General features: G+C 37.4%; 3 protein-coding genes, 1 long non-coding RNA gene and 1 pseudogene across 4 annotated transcripts in view; 4 read left to right on the plus strand and 1 right to left on the minus strand.

Annotated features, from left to right (window-relative positions):
* The window catches only part of LOC141441158 (deoxynucleoside kinase-like), a 4,451-nt gene extending 1,184 nt beyond the window's left edge, over positions 1-3,267 (plus strand). The window contains 5 exon segments of the mRNA XM_074105834.1: positions 57-103; positions 105-230; positions 395-647; positions 2,272-2,426; positions 3,084-3,267. Coding sequence (XP_073961935.1) covers positions 57-103; positions 105-230; positions 395-647; positions 2,272-2,426; positions 3,084-3,260 — 758 coding nt within the window. The 3' untranslated portion in view covers positions 3,261-3,267.
* Positions 3,268-3,329: 62 nt separating this feature from the next.
* Positions 3,330-4,403, plus strand: LOC141440879 (uncharacterized). Its single transcript, XR_012452757.1, has 2 exons — positions 3,330-3,897; positions 4,220-4,403. It is a non-coding gene; the product is annotated as an uncharacterized lncRNA (long non-coding RNA).
* Positions 4,404-9,322: 4,919 nt separating this feature from the next.
* Positions 9,323-11,444, plus strand: LOC141440962 (dnaJ homolog subfamily C member 17-like). The gene is made up of 3 exons (XM_074105555.1): positions 9,323-9,442; positions 9,596-10,196; positions 10,850-11,444. Exons 1-3 carry the CDS (start codon positions 9,368-9,370, stop codon positions 11,032-11,034), a joined length of 861 nt encoding a protein of 286 aa, XP_073961656.1. The 5' UTR covers positions 9,323-9,367; the 3' UTR covers positions 11,035-11,444.
* On the minus strand, positions 11,437-14,352 carry LOC141440961 (CWF19-like protein 2 homolog; annotated as a pseudogene).
* A 198-nt stretch (positions 14,353-14,550) lies between these two features.
* LOC141441159 (serine/threonine-protein kinase PAK mbt-like) lies at positions 14,551-17,301 on the plus strand. The gene is made up of 5 exons (XM_074105835.1): positions 14,551-14,861; positions 15,102-15,267; positions 15,353-15,935; positions 17,097-17,217; positions 17,292-17,301. Exons 2-5 carry the CDS (start codon positions 15,127-15,129, stop codon positions 17,299-17,301), a joined length of 855 nt encoding a protein of 284 aa, XP_073961936.1. The 5' UTR covers positions 14,551-14,861; positions 15,102-15,126.
* The last annotated feature ends 1,368 nt before the right edge of the window (positions 17,302-18,669 follow it).

Consider the following 18,669-nt stretch of genomic DNA (forward strand, 5'->3'; position numbering starts at 1 on the left):
CACTCCACTCACCGTCACGCTAAATTGTTTGCTAATATTGTGTTGTTTAGTTTTAGCACAGAGAAGCTATCACAAAATGGCTAATACAAAGCCGTTCACGGTGTTTCGTGGAAGGCAATATTGGCAGTGGTAAAACTACGTTCTTGGAACATTTTCGACAATTTGAGGACATCACACTGCTGACGGAGCCTGTGGAGGAATGGCGCAATCTCCGAGGGTGGAACCTCTTGGTATGAAATATTTTATCATGTATAAAATTATCCTAACCAATGACCTTGTGACCTCAATCCAATTTTATTTACTAGTACCTTCCTCCCCAATATAAATAACGGAGATAGTTGTTAAACAAGGAATTTACTTACAATGTTGACAGCAATTTTATCTATTTTTTTAGGATCTGATGTACAAAGACCCATCAAAATGGGCAATGGCTTTCCAAGCCTATGTGTCTCTGACCATGTTGGACATGCATCGGAGACCAACTACTACTCCTGTTAAACTTATGGAGCGTTCCATATACAGTGCCAGGTACTGTTTTGTGGAACATATGCAGCGAAGTGGGATACTGCATCCAGCGCAGTTTGCAGTGCTTGACGAGTGGTTCAGATTTATTCATACTGAAATACCTATTGAAGCAGATCTCATTGGTAAGTGTTTTCATGTTTTGTTGGCTTTGTCCCTGTGCTGTAAAGGGCTTTTTGATCATCCCATTGAAATGAAAAAAAGGGTACACATGATAAACTAGCTGTTACATGCAAATTCATTTGCAAAGAATTCATTCATCGCATGCTCATGAGCCCTCTTGTTCTGAGAGGAGGCCTGTGCCCAGCAGTGGGACGTATATAGGCTGGGATGATGATGCTCATGAGAACTACAAAATTTTCTGGAATACCCTTCCTTACCATACTCAAGGTGTCAAGTAAAACAAAGTTTGTTGTGGAATTGACCCAATGCAGCTGATAGTCTATAAACTCCAATTCAATAGAATCTGACAATCCTGTAGACACTTCCAGCCTACTAATATAAAGACCAGGCTGCCTAAGGCTTTGTGATGTGACTATTATTCTTTTTTGATTCCTTTTAGATGATAATTGCAACGACAGGGACATATATAATCAAGTGTGCCCACGATAGGGTGTCTTAAATATGTAGAAAATGAGGGCTATCGTTTCTTGTCTCACTAGATGGCGCACTGTTGCGTGAGGTTTTTAAGTGTGGCTTTCAGTCTGTTATTACGGGCGTTAAAACAAAGTTTAGATTAGAATCATATTTAAAACACCTTAAAACCGTACCATAAAAATATCCAGCCACCACAGTGTTGCTTAGTCCTGTTTTGTTCGGAAAAAAAGGGAGGACAAACGACAAAACTGTCTCGAAACACAGACATTCATTGCCCCGTAACGCATAATTGCCATAATTAATTTCAGGTAATGCAAAATATTCACAAAATTTTTCTAATTATAAATAAACCCGCGTAGCTCACCCCAAAAACTAATTTGACATTTCGGAGACCTCACGCTACACTAGCGCCTCTAGCGGCGAATTCATTCGCGATAGCCCTCATTGACAGATTCTATTGAATTGTACTTTAGACATACCTATTGTTTATTTTTTTTATAAGGGTGTTGTAAGCCTGCAAAGAGTCGGTCGGGTGGTCAACTTAATTAGACCCAAGATCTACTGTTTACTGACGAAGCCCTGTGCAATCTATCAATTACATACTTCTTGAATAAATCTTGAAAAAGCAAAGTTCTGTATTTATATTTTTTGCCTTGCCACAATCAACAGATTTAGCATACAAAAACAGTTGTTTGCTTGCGATTGTGAGCATCAGAAACGTTAGGCAATATGGCCTCCGGTCTAAGTATTGAAAAATTATCAAACCTAATTATTATATATATTAGATATTGCTAATGTGTTGGTTTTTTTATTTATTTTGTCAATGAGTCATTTGATTGTGCATTGATAAATAATTAGTGACATAATTGATCATTTAATTAAGTTTGTTCATTAAAGATGTGCATTAAAAAGTACTCATAGTCTCATATGTTTTAATAAGCACAAATTCTGCTGATTTAAAAAAAAATACAAAAAGATAGCCTTAAATTTGACATGGATCCAGGGGTTAACATGTCTAAATACAGTATACAGTATTTATTCAATTGCAACAGTATGTAATACTTAAAATGATTTTCTATTAAGGCGTAGCAATTACAACTGAGTTCAGTTAATCTACAGGTGATTATTAATTTAACTTTTTAATTTTTCCAGTATACCTCAAGACTGACCCCAAAATAGCATATGAAAGAATTAAGCGACGAGCTCGCTCCGAAGAGCAGTGTGTGCCGCTGTCATACCTAGAGGAACTTCACAAACTTCATGAAGACTGGCTGGTTAACAGGACCTTTGCTGAGTGTCCTGCACCGGTAAATAAACCAAATATTTGTGGATACAACTCCTTTTTCACTGCCCCATAAAAGGCTGTAAATATTTGAAATTACTTTAGCCTTTTAAGTTGATGACTATTTGGTATTGAAAAGGTTTAACCCTTCTTTCTTATGCAATAAGATAAGGCTCACAAAAATAGAAAATGTAAATATTTTTACTTATTTTGTAAAATTAATTATTGAAGGATTGAAATTTAAAATGCAGCTTATTTTATTTACTGCATATCAGGAATTGAATTTCCTATCAACATGTTAATTTATTGCAAGCCTGTTCTGATGTAAACTAAAATGTCACAACATTGTAATAGTTAATCAATGAAAATACTTTAGGATTAACTTGTCCATTACTTAACTTCTTGAAATTTTTGGGTTTATTTATTTATTTATGTGTTGCAACTCTGAGAAGAATTAATTGATCACTATCCTGATGAAACAGCAATTACCCAGGATAAAACTATTCTATGTCCTTGTCAGGCTCTGAAACTATCTCCATACCAAATTTCATCTCAATCAATTCAATGATTTGGGTGTGAAGAGGTACCAGACAGAGTTACCGCATTTTAATATTAGTATGGATACCATGAAAAGATCACTATGATTACATGTATCTAAATGATTTATCAATTTATTTTTCAGGTGCTTGTCATTGACGCAGATTTGGACCTATCCCAAATAACAGAAGAGTACAAAAAAACTGAGCACCAGATCCTCAGAAAAGCTGTTGACGTAGTCATGAGGTCACCCAACAAGCTCAGTCCAAAGAAACCTATCACCAGTTCGCCTATTAAGATAATTCCACAAATTAGACTGTAACACAGACTTAACCTACCTAAGTTGCTTTAATTTTAGTTGTATTTTTGATATTTCAATAGTTCACTTTGATTTTTTTTTTTTTTTTTTTTTTTATTGTAGCTTCGCGCTCTTGGCGCATTTAGCCAAACGGGGAAACGGAATTAGATAAGGGAAATGCGTAAGGATCGGAATTTAGAAAAATGGGTTGGAAAAGATCAGGAAAGGTAAAAGATAAATAATAATACTTATAGTTTTATATTGTTATGAGATAGAAATGTATATAGAGCTTTAAATATATATAAGGAATTATCATTAATTACAAGGAGGGATGGAACAGATACGGGAAACGGAACGCCAAGGAGTGACAGCTGTTGTAGAAATGAGGAACGATCATAAAGTTGACAGGCGAGGATTATGTGATTAAGATCACAGGGGACAGCTCCACATTCACATGCCGAGCTGTCCACTATGCCCAATCTCGCAAGATGTTGGGGTGTGCAAACATGCCCCATTCGCATGCGAGACATCATAGTTGTTGCAGGCTTACAAAGATGGATTTTTGAGAACCAGGGCTTGGCAGGGATTGCCGGTTGAATATCGCGATAACGCAAACCCGTCCTTACATCATTGGACGCCCAAAGCTGGCTCCAAGCCTCTCGTAAGTATATCTTTGGCATAGCTACAAGATCCTCAGCTATATTTTTGAACGGATGAAGGTCCCCACTATCGATCGCTTCGCGAGCTAATTGGTCCACGCGTTCGTTTCCCTTGATCCCCCTATGGCCAGGGATCCAAGCAAAGGAAACTATGTATCCATTCTGATAGCATTTAAATAGAAGGCTTCGTATTTTATAGATATGGGGATTGTTAGATTTTGTTTTGAAAGGAAATTTAGCAATAGACTGCAATGAGCTCAGTGAATCCGAAAATATTATAGTGTTTTTGAGTTTCATTAAAACTATATATTCAACTGCTTTCAGGATACCAAAACACTCTCCAGTGTACACAGATGATTCTGGTGGAAGTTTAATTTTTTGTACAATATTGTATTGAGAATGCAATACACCAACGCCAACACACCCATTTGAGGAGACCTTTGAAGCATCTGTGTAAATATGATGGACATCCCGAGCTTCTGATCCAATAAAACCCAAAAACTGATGATTATGTTCTACATCATTTTTAGAAATACCTATATTTAGGGCAACTGATGGAATAAGAAATAATGATTCATATTCATGCTGATAAATGGGGAGTGTAGAGGAATTAATAGTGGGTGCAGAAATAGATTGATATTTATCAAAGCTTTTGATTAAACAAGGAGGCTTCTTATGTTTCCAATATTTTGAGGAGGCTATTTGCAGAGATAGACGAGGCAGGATAGACCAGAGCTGATGATTGGATAGCTGAGTACATCGGAAAAGATATCTATCGCTGAGGAATTGACGCCGTAAATATAGTGGAGGATCAACGCATTCCACTTGAAGTGCATTAATAGGACTAGATTTCATGGCCCCACAGACAATTCTAAGAGCTTTAGACTGGATACCTTTCAATTTCTTGAAGCCAGCAACACTTCCAGGGTCTAGTAAAAAAGTACCATAATCTAAAATGCTTCTAATCAAAGCATTGTACAATAATTTCAAGCATGAAGGATGTGCACCCCACCAAACCCCTGAGACACACCTCAGAATATTAATGTTTTTTTCACATTTTGCAGCTATGTAATCACAATGGGCTAGGCCAGTTAATTTGCTATCTAAAATTACACCTAAAAATTTTGTTTGATTTTTAACCAAAATTACTTGACTACCAAATTTAACACTAATTGGGGGAGGGAGTCGCTTTCTGGTAAACAATACCACCACACTTTTGGACACAGAAAGCTCCAAACCATTGGAGTCTAACCATGTCTTTAACAGCCCTAAAGAACAAGTGAGACTATTGCTAGCCTTTTCAATGGAGCTATTAATTGAGTATAATAGTAAATCATCAGCATATTGTAAAACTCTGACCGATCCTTTTAAAGATGATTCCAAGTCATATGTGTAAATATTATATAGCAATGGGCTTAATACGGAACCCTGTGGAAGTCCTCGCCACACTGTACGCGTGATTCTATTATTGTCATCTAAGAGTATACTAATAAATCTTTCTGATAGTAAATTGATTATGAAGTTGATTAAAACTATAGGTACCCCTAACTTAAGAAGTTTATCCCTCAATACTGAAACTACCACATTATCATAGGCAGAACAAATATCAAGGAAAGCAGCAGTAACTGACTCATTGTTTGAGAATGCTAGATGGATATCGGACGTTATTATTGCCAGACTGTCATGACAAGACCGACCTTTGCGAAAGCCAAATTGACTTTGAGCCAGAAGCTGATTGCTTTCCATGAAATACTCTAACCTGTTTTTAATCAAATGCTCCGCCACCTTGGCGAAGACTGAAGATAGGGCAACTGGGCGATAAGAGGATGCATCGCTAGCTGGTTTACCCTGCTTCAGAATAGGTATTATAATTTGAGACCTCCATGCCTCAGGAACAGTGCCAGTAAACATAACTGTATTTATGACAGAAAGGAAATAAGAAAGAATACTGTCACTAACATTTGAAAGAAAGGAATAAGGTACACCATCCTCTCCTGGTGCTGAATCCTTTAGGTTTGCTAAAATACCTTTTAACTCCTCCATTCGGAAGGGTGATCCTAGACTAAATTGAGAAGAAGGGCTAGGAGGAATAGAGGAATGCTGAAAAACATACCCTTCAGGAACTGATGCAGGGGCTAACTGGTCTATGAATTGTTGAGCTAAATTAGGAGGAAGTATTTGTCTAGGAGAATCATTAAATGCAGATCTAAACCTTTTCACGTTATTCCATACTATGGAAGGTTTTACATTAGGAGAAAGTGACAGACAAAATTGCTTCCATCCTTCATATTTTTTCTTACGCAGCAACTTTTTAGTATCTCTTGCAACTTGCATGTAAAATTCAAAGTTTTCATTGGTCATTGAGTGGCAATAACGTCTCTCAGCCTCCTTTCGTTTTTTAATTGACTGGGAACATTCAAAGTCCCACCAAGGCGGAGAAGGAATTTTACCTGATGCACTATTTTTAACAGGAAAAGTTTCATCAGCTGCTTCAGTAATTATCTTAGCCAGGGCAGCCGAGGAAGTAACTAGATCCTCCTCATCAATACTGGGGAGATCAGATAATCTCTTATCTACGCCGCTTTTAAACATTTTCCAATCTGCATTATTTAAATTGTACTTGAGCATGGGGCTAGGCCTTGTAAGCAACGGAATAGTAAAAGGAAAAGAAATTAAAATCGGAAAATGATCACTTCCATGGGATGACTCTAATGTATGCCAGGATAATGACGATGAAAGATGAGCAGAACAAATAGATAAGTCCACAACGCTTATGGCCTCTAAAGGGCCAGTTCGCCTAGTGGGGTAGCCATTATTGAGAACACAAAGATTATGACTATCGAGAATATCTAAAATTTGTTCTCCATGATTGCTAGAAACTGAACTACCCCAAGAGCGATGCTGGGAATTAAAATCCCCTAGAATCAAGATGGGTTTTGGCAGGGAGATTATCACTTGTTCAAGCTCATGAAAGATCAATGATGATGGATGAGGAATATATACAGAGACAATACAAATGTTATTTACAATGGCAGCAACAATGGACCATTCATTGTTGCTGTGTGGAGGAGTAGGTATTGTTGAAAATGCTATATTATCCTTAACAAGTAACGCTACTCCACCATATCCATCAGGTCTGTCCTCTCTGAGACATGAGTAGCCAGAAACTCTAAACAGAGCTCCAGGCTTAAGCCATGTCTCAGAGAGGGCAAAAGCGAAAGGATTAAACTGATTTATAAGATAGATTAAGTCTTGTTTTTTGCTAGTTATACTTCGGCAGTTCCACTGAACTATCTTGTCCATTGTGTGTTATAGTAGCAGCAAGTGCTTCAAGCAAGGGGGCAACGTGGGACGATGAAACAAAGTTAGATTTAGATAACAAAGAAATTAAAGCTATTATGGCCTCAGCCACAGATTGAGATTGTGAATCAGTATTGTTGGAATCTTTCAGTGCGCAACCATTTGGTGGAGGTGGAATAGCATATTCCTTAATCAGAGCATTGTGAGCCACTTGATCGTATCCTTTACTGGTTCTAACTGGAGGGCCTCGGGGTTTAACAAATACTGTTTTTCTATATGACTGAGTGGGTGTGCTTTGTCTAGAAAAATTTCCAACACTATTGCGATAAGTTTGTTGGTTCGATGGTGAAGGTTGATGAGGTGAGGGATTATGTTGAAAAAGGACATCTGCAAAAGATTTTTTAACTGGTGGATGACACTTAGCAGCTTCTCCATACGAGATACAATTATTGGCCATAGTAACTTTAATATCTTTTTGCCTTTTATGTTCCGGACATGATCTATTTATAGCAAAATGTGGGCCACTGCACCAATAACAAAAGGCATTGTCTTCTTCCACGGAGCAGGTCTCAGCTGTATGCATTTGTCCACATTTGTAGCACTGGGGCTTGGACCTACAATTAGTTTTTGTGTGGCCGAACTTGCAACAGCTGAAACACTGCACCGTTGGGAAAATGTACAGCTCTACAGGTATTGCGTTATAACAAGAGAATACATGTTTAGGTAGATGACGTCCGTCAAAAGTCAAAACGATAGTTTCCGAAGGTTGCCATGTGACAGAACCATCAATAGTCACCCTTCGGTTCAGTCGCCTCGCCTTAACAACATTCCCACACCCAATAGGTACAGTGATGTTAGTTAAAATTTCGTCATCGGACCATTGAGCTGGAATACCCCGGACTAAGCCCATACGTGTGACAGAAAATGAAGGGATGTAAGCCGTGAGATTCTCGGCCTCAAGACGAGAATCGTGGATGAATGCATTTGCGTCGTTCATTTTTGAAAAGGCCATAGATATGCGGGTCCTACCAATTCGTTTTACGCTTCCGTTAATGATGTTTTGGAAGTTGTTCCTCATCAGAAATTTACCAAAAGACACAGGATGTAAGGACGAGTTTGCGTCTGTTTTTTTGGTTTGGACGTGGATAGTGAAGGGACTGAAATCCATACTATTAAACAATTCCCTGCCAACTCCTGATGTTTTATTTTTTTCCACTTCCATCTTACGTGTCTCTACAGTATTTAAGTCAACAACAGTACTGATACTCCTTGGTATATTCGTAACTTCAGGAACACTTTCATTACAAGCGCATGCGTAGTATCCCTCATTGTTTTTTCTACTTTTTGTGTTACATTTTTTACAAATTTTTCGGCGTCTTTTCCGATCGCATACGGTAAATGAGGTAGACGAGTCTGTATCAGCAATGACTCCATCTATGATGGAGTCGATTTCGATATTGCACCCAACCTGGAGGCTTGCACCTCCAGGGTCTGGGGGATCCTTATCCCCCATGGGGCCAGAATATAAAAAAAGGAAAACTTACCTAACCCGACGTTTTTATATACACTTACACAAATATAAATATGAACAATAAAATAGAGAAACAAAATATATATACAAACACCACCTAACTGATCTTTAAACTATTAAATAATATTTAAACAAAAAAGAAAGCCAGAAACAGAACCGCCGCGTTTCACGTTTCCCGCGCTTTTCTCTCTTGCTCTTATGACCTCTATTTCTTTTGACGGTTTTACCCACCATTCGAACAGTTCGACTGTGTTGCCCTTAAAATGTATAATCCGAACAGACGATTCAACATTTTATTTCTTATAATAACAATATCTTTTTAATAGTCTTTTAATTCATTATAACCAAATTAGACGTTTTAAACAAAGAAAGAATATTTTTGTTGAAGCAAAGGAATTCACATTTATTAGGCAAGCAACATCGCCTTGCGAACTTCCGGCTAAAAAGCCTCGAGGTCGAGCTTGCACAAATAAAAAAACCAATCTGTCAATGTCAAGTTCAAATCAACAGAGCTGAAGTTGGCTGCAAATGGCGCCTGCCTTGCTCTTGCTGTAATTAATTGCAGTCAGTGCTTTGTATTTAATTTATTAAAAATCTAAGTTTTGATGTGAATTTGTAAGGTAACAATTAATAAGTTCATTATGGCAAAAACAAAGATTGAAGATGTTGATTTGTACGCTCTCCTAGATCTTACGATCACCGCTACGGAATCCGAGGTAAGAACTTTTTGGGTTATTAACTTGTTTTGCCTTACATTTACGTATATAATTTGGGTATATTTAAATAAATGTAACCTGTTAAAACAATATTAATTTTTTAAAATTTACTTTGCCATTATTCAATCTAATACCTAATACTTTTATTTCCAGATCAAAAAAGCGTATCGTAAAAAAGCACTACAATGCCATCCAGACAAAAATCCTGATGATCCAAAGGCAGTAGAAGCATTCCATGAGCTTTCTAGAGCCTTAGAAATCCTTACGGATGCTGCAGCCAGATCTGCTTACGACAAAGTACTGAGGGCAAAGGCAGCAGCAAAACTCAGGCACAAAGAATTAGACAGTAAGAGACAGAAACTAAAGGAAGACCTAGAAAGAAGAGAGAGAGAAGCTGGGCTTGGAACTAATCTCACTGATGAACAAAAATTAGCAGCTGAAATATTAAGATTGCAGAAAGAAGGCAGTAGGCTTCTGCAAGAAGAACAAAAGAGGGTCAAAGAAGAAATACAGAGAACTCTTGGTCGCCTCAATGAACCTGTGTGGGATTCTAGTTTGAATAGAATTAAGATAAAGTGGAAAGCTGATAAAACAGATGAGAGCAATGGTGGATATGATGAGCCCAAACTGCGGATGATTTTGAAGAAATATGGAGATATTGTGGCATTAATTGTATCATCTAAGAAGAAAGGAACTGCTTTGGTAGAGTATTCTACTAAGGAAGCTTCAGAGATGGCAATTGAATTTGAGAAAGGTTAGATTTTTCATTCCTCTGGATATCATAACAGCAAACTATTATTATTATTATTATAGCCTCTTTATTTCCATTTTGAATCACAAAACATAATCATAAGTGCATGCATAACATATTCAAATCAATCTATTCATTATAACAATTATGATATACATTAAAAAATTACATAACATTTCATTTCATAATAAATAGCAATTAATTAAAAAAACAATTCAATATGGATCCCTCAACAGGTAAAGACCTCCTCTATTTCGTTCCAATAAGTGTCTGTCCTTTGCTTTAGTAAGCCAGTTTTGCCCAGCATTTCTCACTAATTCATCCTATTACATAAATAAATTAAAAGTTATGGCCAGAAGTGGTAGAATCATATTGTATGCTTTGTCATGTAACATACCATTCAAATTCTACATGACTTACAAGAAATCCAATTTGTTGATTGCACTTACAAAATTGTTAAGCACTTCAGGAGTTTGTGATTAATGCCAAAAGTTCAGTGAACTGATGAGCTTACTCACACTTATTGATTTTTCCAAAGATAATATATTTTATATTTTGACCAGCTGATACAGTTGTGTCAAGTATTACTTTCATGTTAAACAAGTTTGTCTATCAAATTTACTTTTACTTAATACAAAATTTTCATTATGTTTCAGGTCTACCAGATAACCCTCTCACATTAAAGTGGCTTCATGACAAACCCATACTGACAACGAAGAAGGATGCCCCCGGACCTTCATTGGTATCAGACAGAGACTATGAATCTCTTGTGTTAACTAAAATGAGACAAGCAGCGGAAAGGCAGAAATTGATAGAAGAAATGATGAAGGAAGAATCTTGATGTATAAATGTAGTTTAAAACTAGAAAAAGCTTACATTTTTGTGTACAATTACCATTGCATCATAATTTGAAAACTTGCAAAATATTGTGTAATAAGTAGTAATAACAATGTAAAATATTGTGACTGTGATTGTGATAATAATATATATACTCCAAAAAAGTGGAAAATATTTGTGAAAAGCCATATAATTTTAACATGTAGAATAGAATGCCATATTCATGATATCATGATTTCAAAATGTGTAGTCATGTGCAAAAATATGTATCTATTCCAACCACAATTTTACATTGGATCATAACAACACTGATATTGAAGTATTTTGATACAGGCAAAATTGGGACACTTCACCTCAACCTTTTCAAACAAAATGGCTTTGATAAGTTGAAATAAAAAAAAGATACTTATAAGACTTAAACTGTTTTATTAGTTGCAATATCAAAAGGTTTCCATTCTTTAATGAATTCCAGCACTTTCTTCCTCTGTAAGTCACCATACTCCCGCTGTGGGTTTTTCCATAGGTTATGATCGAGATCAAGTATTCCACCAATTACTTCCTGCAAAAAACTCAAGTTATAAATTACTTGGAAATAAGTTTGGATGTGGCTAAACTAAGAAATAATAATAAAGTAGCTTTATTTTAGTGCCTATGGTAATGTACGCATGTACATAACCATTATTAGAAGGCATTACAGTTACATATACATTACACATTACATTACATTGCATAGCATTATACATAGATTTTTTACGTCATGGTAACTTTTCTGGGTTAAAAATTATCCTATGTGTGAGGGTCTTAACACTCTCTATAACAAATTTTTCACGATCGGCGTCGAAGCATAACAAAAAACACCTAATGTGAATCAATTGCATCTAGCATTGAAGGTTCTTTTAGGAAAGAGATAGCACAAATATATTTATTACTAATGTTGCCTATGGCTGATTATCCAGGATAAAAATTATTGTCTTTCTCTTTCAGGATCTCAGACTACATATATCCTTATGAAATTTTATTTGGTTCAGACTTTTAAGCATGAAGAGGTAACAGACAGACTATAGAGTTACCTTCACATTTATATATCAATAAAGGATGATCCATAATTAATCAAAGGATGATCCATACCTACATTTTTCATTGGACTTACCTCTGCAAAATTCCTTGGAAATAGTTGTTGATCCTCAATTACATGGGCAAAGCCTGGGTCCATTCCAAAATCAATCCAGAAATAAGGTAACCCTTTAGGGATACCTTTTCTTATATTTTGCCCGTTAGATCAACAACTTTTTTATTCATAGACCATTCTGCCTCACATTCCAAGAGAGCTTTCTTAAAATAAATGGCTGCCATGTCACCGACGTCTCTTGGTAAAGGTACACAGTGGATAACCATATGAGGGAATCGGTGCAATTTTGTTGCTGTCTCGAAGAAAACAACATCTTTGTCTTGTGAATTGAAGAAGCTGGTGATAGCCCGCCTGTAGTTCTGAAAATAATATTAAAAGATAACCCACATATTTCTATAATAAAATAACATATTGACAGATATTGAAATTTTTATAATGTAATTTTTACCATAATTTCCTCCCAAACATCTTCATCTATAGAAGTAACGCATGTAGAGTGTTGAATAGTAGTAATAATACATTGCCCTTTCACTAACGACTTTCTTGCTGGTACTGCCATATACACCTTAGTTCCGCAGCTCACCATAAGGTGCTTCAACATATTCTTAGAGTCCACACAATGTTCACAGCCCTCAAGAGATCTCTCAATCTTCATGTGTGCATTAATTGATTTTTGTTTTTCTCTTTCACTGTCCTTGGCTTCATTTCTGTTCTTTGATATTTCATCAGTGAAAATATCCTCCAGATCATCATTAGGATTTTTGTGCTTGCTTGCGATTTTGGCGAGTTCAGCATCTTCATTGTAATTGTCACCATATTTTTCTTCTTGGAACTGTAATAAAAAGCATATATTTAAGAAATAACTAAAGGGAGCATTTGTCACTACAATTATTTATTATAAACACAAATATTCAAAATGGATTCACTAACTCAACATTTTAATTACTTATAGTAAATATTTGAAAAGCTTACCATTTGTGATAAATTATATTTGTCATCATTGCCAAAGTACTTTGTTCTTTCTCCAGAAACATGAGTTTCTGCTTTCCGCTTTCCTCCTTTACTCTTTGGGTCCCCACCAGACCCTTTAACTAAAGGTCTACTATTGCCCATGCTATTAGTAGATATAAGCATCACAGCATCATCTTCATCCTCTTTGCCAGCACCAGGATTCTGCTTCCTGTATTCTCTTGCAGCCTCCAATTTAACTTTAAGTTCATTGACAAGTTTCATGTTGCCCATTATTTCAGCTTTGACAATTTTTGCAGCTAATTTGTTCATTTTCTCATCACTTAAATATGGTGTATCTTTCTTCTCTTGCCTTACTGCTCCAACTGGTTGAGACATATTTGGTGTTGATTTGACATCCATAAGTACAGGTGATGTCGAGTGATTTCTCCTATTGATTTTTGGCTCTTTTCTAATATCATCTTTAAACTCTCTTCCTCTACTGTCTCTTGTCTCACCCCTACATTCGTCTCTGAAATCATTTCTATTGTCATCTCTTGAATCTTGTTTGCTGTCATCTCTTTTTCTCCAGCCACCAGATCTGTGACTATATGAGCCATAGCTATGACTGCTTTTTCTTTGTACTCCTTTTCAGTATAGGATGCTTTTGAACTGGAAGACCGTGAGTATAAATCATTATTACTGTCAGGCTTTAGAAATGGCTTAGACTTGCGAAAGCTTTCTGGTGTTTGAGGAAGGCCGCCCCCACCTTCTTTCCAGTAGGGATTTAGTTCTCGACTGCTAGTTGCTGGGTTATAAGAATCAATGTGTTTTTTCCTCTACCTTAGGTTTTCTAATGTCGTCTTTTGTATATGTCTTTATCATACCAGTCATTGCCATCCAGTCTTCACGCTCTGTGTAGCTTTGCTCGGGTGCTGGCTTCTTCTCTACCCATTCATCTTCAGAAGCGCTGGAACTTGATGACTGAAAATGTAAATGTTACCAATGTTACAACTAAAGCCGAAAGGAACAATGTTTATTGTAAACAAGTTCTGCTGCTACTTACACTATGGCGTTTACGCTCACGTTTGTCCTTATGTTTGCTTTTCTTCTTGTCCTTGTCTTTATTTCGTTTTTCTTTCATGGTGTTTAAACAACTGCAAACTATTATTAATGCAGAGCAAGCAAGTCAGACTATTATGATTTATGAATTATGAGATACTATGATATGCATTAGTATGTATTCTAGAGCAAGTGTTGTTCTGCGTAATCTGCGTGATCTGCGTAAACTGTCATCCATCTGTCAAACCGACGCCGGAAAAATATTACCGGACTACCGGGCGAGTCGTTGTTTGTAAAAACCATAGACACTAGCAGGTGCACATCTTTGTGCACATCGTTCAAAACTTCAAAACCGGTTTTTGTTGGATGCGGCATGGACAACCTTATCTTGGAATGCGCTTTTTTGCGTTTCGTGAGTGAGGTTTTGCGTGACAGTTTTGGTCGGGTGGTAAAAGACGTAAATTTTATTATTTATCTTCAGAAAATCGTGTTTTATTAGAATTACTCAATGCAACTTTCTACTCAATTAAGAGTTGTGAAAAGACCATAAGTATCACGTTAATTAAATTTGATACGCGACGACATGGCCGCTAAGAATGTCATGGTTTCCATGGAGTAGGCTATTTGGTATTCAGTTTGTGTTCGTTTACGAAGCTCAATAACAAGTGTGCAAGTATTCACGATATTTAAAGGTTTGTAAGTTTGTATATTCATGTAACTGTAGTCATTGTGCTTGTGTGATATGGCTCGTGGAATATTAGAAGTAATCGATTGTTTACGCGCTTGATCTAGAAAGTATATTGCTACACTATTTTCCAGCTTTCTTTTCTCGTTACATAAAGTGTTTCCGGTGCTTAATGATGTTGAAAAGCAAACTTGAAATTGTAAACTTTAGCGACGTGCCTGTTCTTATTTAGTAACTTTTATTGCAGGCAAGGCAGAAGGTAAATTTGCAGAATGTTTTCTAAAAAGAAAAAGAAGCCTCTTATTTCTCCGCCCAGTAACTTCGAGCACAGAGTACACACTGGGTTTGACAAACGAGAAGGCAAATTCGTAGGGTTACCACTGCAGTGGGCATCTCTTGTTGGAAACAATCAGGTAACATTATTCTAATCTGTTTTTGAAAGTTATAGGAGATTCATCAAACAGGAATACATTACAGTAACATTTATATTTCTTACAGATATTAAAATCAACAAACAGACCACTACCGTTGGTGGATCCTTCAGAAATCACACCCACTGAAATCCTAGACTTAAAAACAATAGTGAGAGGAGACCATCGGACGGCCTCAGTGTCCTCCCTTGTGTCAACACCATCGCAAGTGCTGCCAAACATACCTGTACAACCTGTTCAAAATGGTGTCATACTGCCTAAAACTTCAAATGTTGCACGATCAAATTCATTAAGAAGCAGCAGTCCTCCACGAATACGAAGGGACTTCCGGAACCAGCCAAATGTTCCACCAGCAGTTCCAGAAGAGTCTCCACCTGTGCCTCCAGCACCGCAGCAGTATCCCAGTTTGCGACGTGAACATAGCAATTACACTTTAAATAAGCCTATAGCAGAGTCGCCAACGGAATGGGCTCAACATACTCATGAGGCTACTGTAAGACCTGTATCAGAGCTTAATGACAACCACCATGCAACCATGACTTACCAAAACATTCAGAATGCTAATGTTCCTTATCAACACAACCACCCACCGAAACAAATGTCCCATGCTAGTATGCACCGTGGGCTGAATGGAAACAACGGTAACATGGGTAAGGGTTTTATATTTTCTGGTAGTACCTTTTTTCTGGTTGGAATTTTTCATTAATAATTTATGTTGTTTGGGAGACACTGTTGGTAGGCTTCCAACAAGATGGAGCGAAAACCTGGGTGGGATTGCGGTGGATGCGAAAGCGCAAGACCGGCCTGAGTGTAGAGCCTTGGGGTAGGCCTATGTCCATCAGTGGACGCCTTTGGCTGACATGATGTTTTTTTAAATAGTTCTACTATTCCCAACTGCTGCACTTGCACTCATAGGCTCATAGCTTTGCTTCCTACTAATGGGAAACTCCTAATACTCACTCTTGTGAATATAGTGTAGTGCTACCATTAGAGATAAGTTTTTTTCGAGGCACTTAAGTGCACTATGCTAGTCTCATTGGAAGACTCGATGGCCACATTCATCAAACACATCTATTGCTATGTTCAGATTATCTGCTGCAAAGGAGTGCTTGATGAACCTGTAAATTCGTACTGCAACTTCTGATACCAAACAACTCAAAATAATATTCACTGCACCATCGAGCAGGTCCAAATCACTCAATTAGTTACATGTCAAGTAAGAATTTATTTTTACTTCCATTAACTTTGTTACTCGAAATCCAAGTTTTTCACCACTTCCTTTTGTCACATGGTATAGGGTGAGGCTAGAAAGAAATGATGAAAGCGATCGTGAGCGCCCGCTCGTTTGACAATATGGCCTGTGGTCACATAAAAACTCATGATCATCACCCTGTGATGTGATCGAAACATCAAAGAATTTTTTTTTAGTAATACTCGACTGCCGCACATACAGTATCGAATCTGCAAGTTTTAGTTTTTTTATTGTGCCATTCATAAGCAAATTAAATGTATAAAAGTTTAAATTGGTCTCCTATAAGTAACGTATTTGTAGTTTCGATACTGTACGTTGTCACAGTCGCAATTGTGATTAAGTTCCGGTGCGGTATAAACTATAGGTGAAAATCGCGAAAGTGTACATAATGTTATGCAGCTCACGCGGCACCATGGACACAATTTCGTTCCTTGCTATGCAGGATCGATGCAAGCAAGCTGCACGCAAGTGTCAAATGGCGATGTCATGAGTATGAGCGTATGTAGTGCGGTTTATGTGGACAACAGTAGCTATAATATATAGTTTGTTTCATTAGCAGGTGAGGGCTACTCTGTGGCACGGCACCAGCACGCGGCACCCGCGCCGGCGCCGTCGCCCGGCGGCGCACCGCAACTGCCCCTCGCCGCCTCCAAACACGAGCTAGACTCACTCATGAACAGGTACCTTTATAGGATCAGCTGTGCGTCTGTTTGTCTATACTTTCTGTCACACTCAATTGTCCCTGAAATTACAGAACTGATTGAATTGATAGTGTAGCCACATTTGCATGGATCCGCCGTTTCACTAAATGGCTTAGGATGACTTTCGTCCTCAATCCTGTTTCATTACCTTCTTAAATCGTCCATAGGCCTTGTCGTCAGCCTACAATTCCTATCGTCACCTTCCTAACTCGTCCACTTTATGATAATCGCCCATATCCCATTGTCTACATCCTATTTTGATCACAGTGCCAACTCGTCCAATTTCTTTTATAGACCACAGTACTACTTGGTCAGCAGTGCCAACTCGTCCACGACCAAGACGTCGTCGCACAGAGATGGTCAATTTAAGCGTTTAAATAGCAAAATATCCCGAGAGAGTAATTTGGAAAAAAAGCCCCTTTTCAATAATCATTTATAGAGATTTATATTAGTCTGGATAATGAACGATGCAATAATGTGACGAGTTGCACTGTGGTCTGAATTGGAATGTTGATGTGTTAGCATTGTAGGCGAAATAAGACTGTTGACAAGTTGGTACTGTGGCCCACGTAAGAAAGTGACGATGTAAAATGTTGGCGAATCAGAACAGACTATATGAGAATGAGGACTATTTAAGAAGGTGACGAAATTGGACTGTGGACGAAGTCATCCTGAGCCCACTAAATGTTTACTGTAATATTGAGCCTGATCAGAAGATATTCATTTCAGTATTGTAGTTTGTAGTAGTAGTTGTAGTGTTATTAGATAGTAGTAGTTAGCTTCCCATCTTTGTTATTTTCTGAGATTGTTTCTTAAATAATTCACAAAAATGTTTTCTTTTCCACATTGCTAATGCAGTTAATGTAAACTTTGTTTACACTATTTATATGTATAGAAACTTACAAGTACTATAAATACTTGGATAAATGTAGGAAATAACAGGTGTTAGGACCTTGTGCAAGGTCCGCCCAGATTGCTGCCACCATCTTGCTCGCTAATACTGCCGTGACGTGAATCAGCAGTGCTTGCACTGTTGTGTTTCGGCGTGGAGAGTAAGACAGCCGGTGAAATTACTGGCACTTGAGGTACCCCATCTTAGGCCTATAGGTTGGCAACGCATCTGCAATCCCCCTGGTGTTGCAGGTGTCTATGGCGGTGGTGGTCTCTTACCATCAGGAGACCCACTTGCTCGTTTTGCCATCCAGTCGAATAAAAAAAAAACTTCAATTTTTTTTCTTGCTTACTGGAAAAACGACACTACCTAACACTTCTTTGTTAGATAATTTCGGTTTTTTTTTTAAATTTTATGCGACCATTTTGTAGTGTTTTTGAATTGTAAAAGGTTAAACTGAGCATGTACATGATTCTATAGTAAATTACTTTCTGAAAACAGGTTTGCAAGGTGTTTGAAATTAACAGTGTTTACACACA

This window comes from Choristoneura fumiferana, chromosome 23 (genome assembly GCF_025370935.1).
Source record: "Choristoneura fumiferana chromosome 23, NRCan_CFum_1, whole genome shotgun sequence".
NCBI lineage: Eukaryota > Metazoa > Arthropoda > Insecta > Lepidoptera > Tortricidae > Choristoneura > Choristoneura fumiferana.

Coding starts and splice junctions, on each gene's coding strand:
- LOC141440962 (XM_074105555.1), top strand. CDS start 9,368: ATGGCAAAAACAAAGATTGAAGATGTTGATTTGTACGCTCTCCTAGAT. Junction 9,443..9,595: donor TCACCGCTACGGAATCCGAG/GTAAGAACTTTT, acceptor TTTTATTTCCAG/ATCAAAAAAGCGTATCGTAA. Junction 10,197..10,849: donor GGCAATTGAATTTGAGAAAG/GTTAGATTTTTC, acceptor ATTATGTTTCAG/GTCTACCAGATAACCCTCTC.
- LOC141441159 (XM_074105835.1), top strand. CDS start 15,127: ATGTTTTCTAAAAAGAAAAAGAAGCCTCTTATTTCTCCGCCCAGTAAC. Junction 15,268..15,352: donor CTCTTGTTGGAAACAATCAG/GTAACATTATTC, acceptor TATTTCTTACAG/ATATTAAAATCAACAAACAG. Junction 15,936..17,096: donor TGGAAACAACGGTAACATGG/GTAAGGGTTTTA, acceptor TTTCATTAGCAG/GTGAGGGCTACTCTGTGGCA.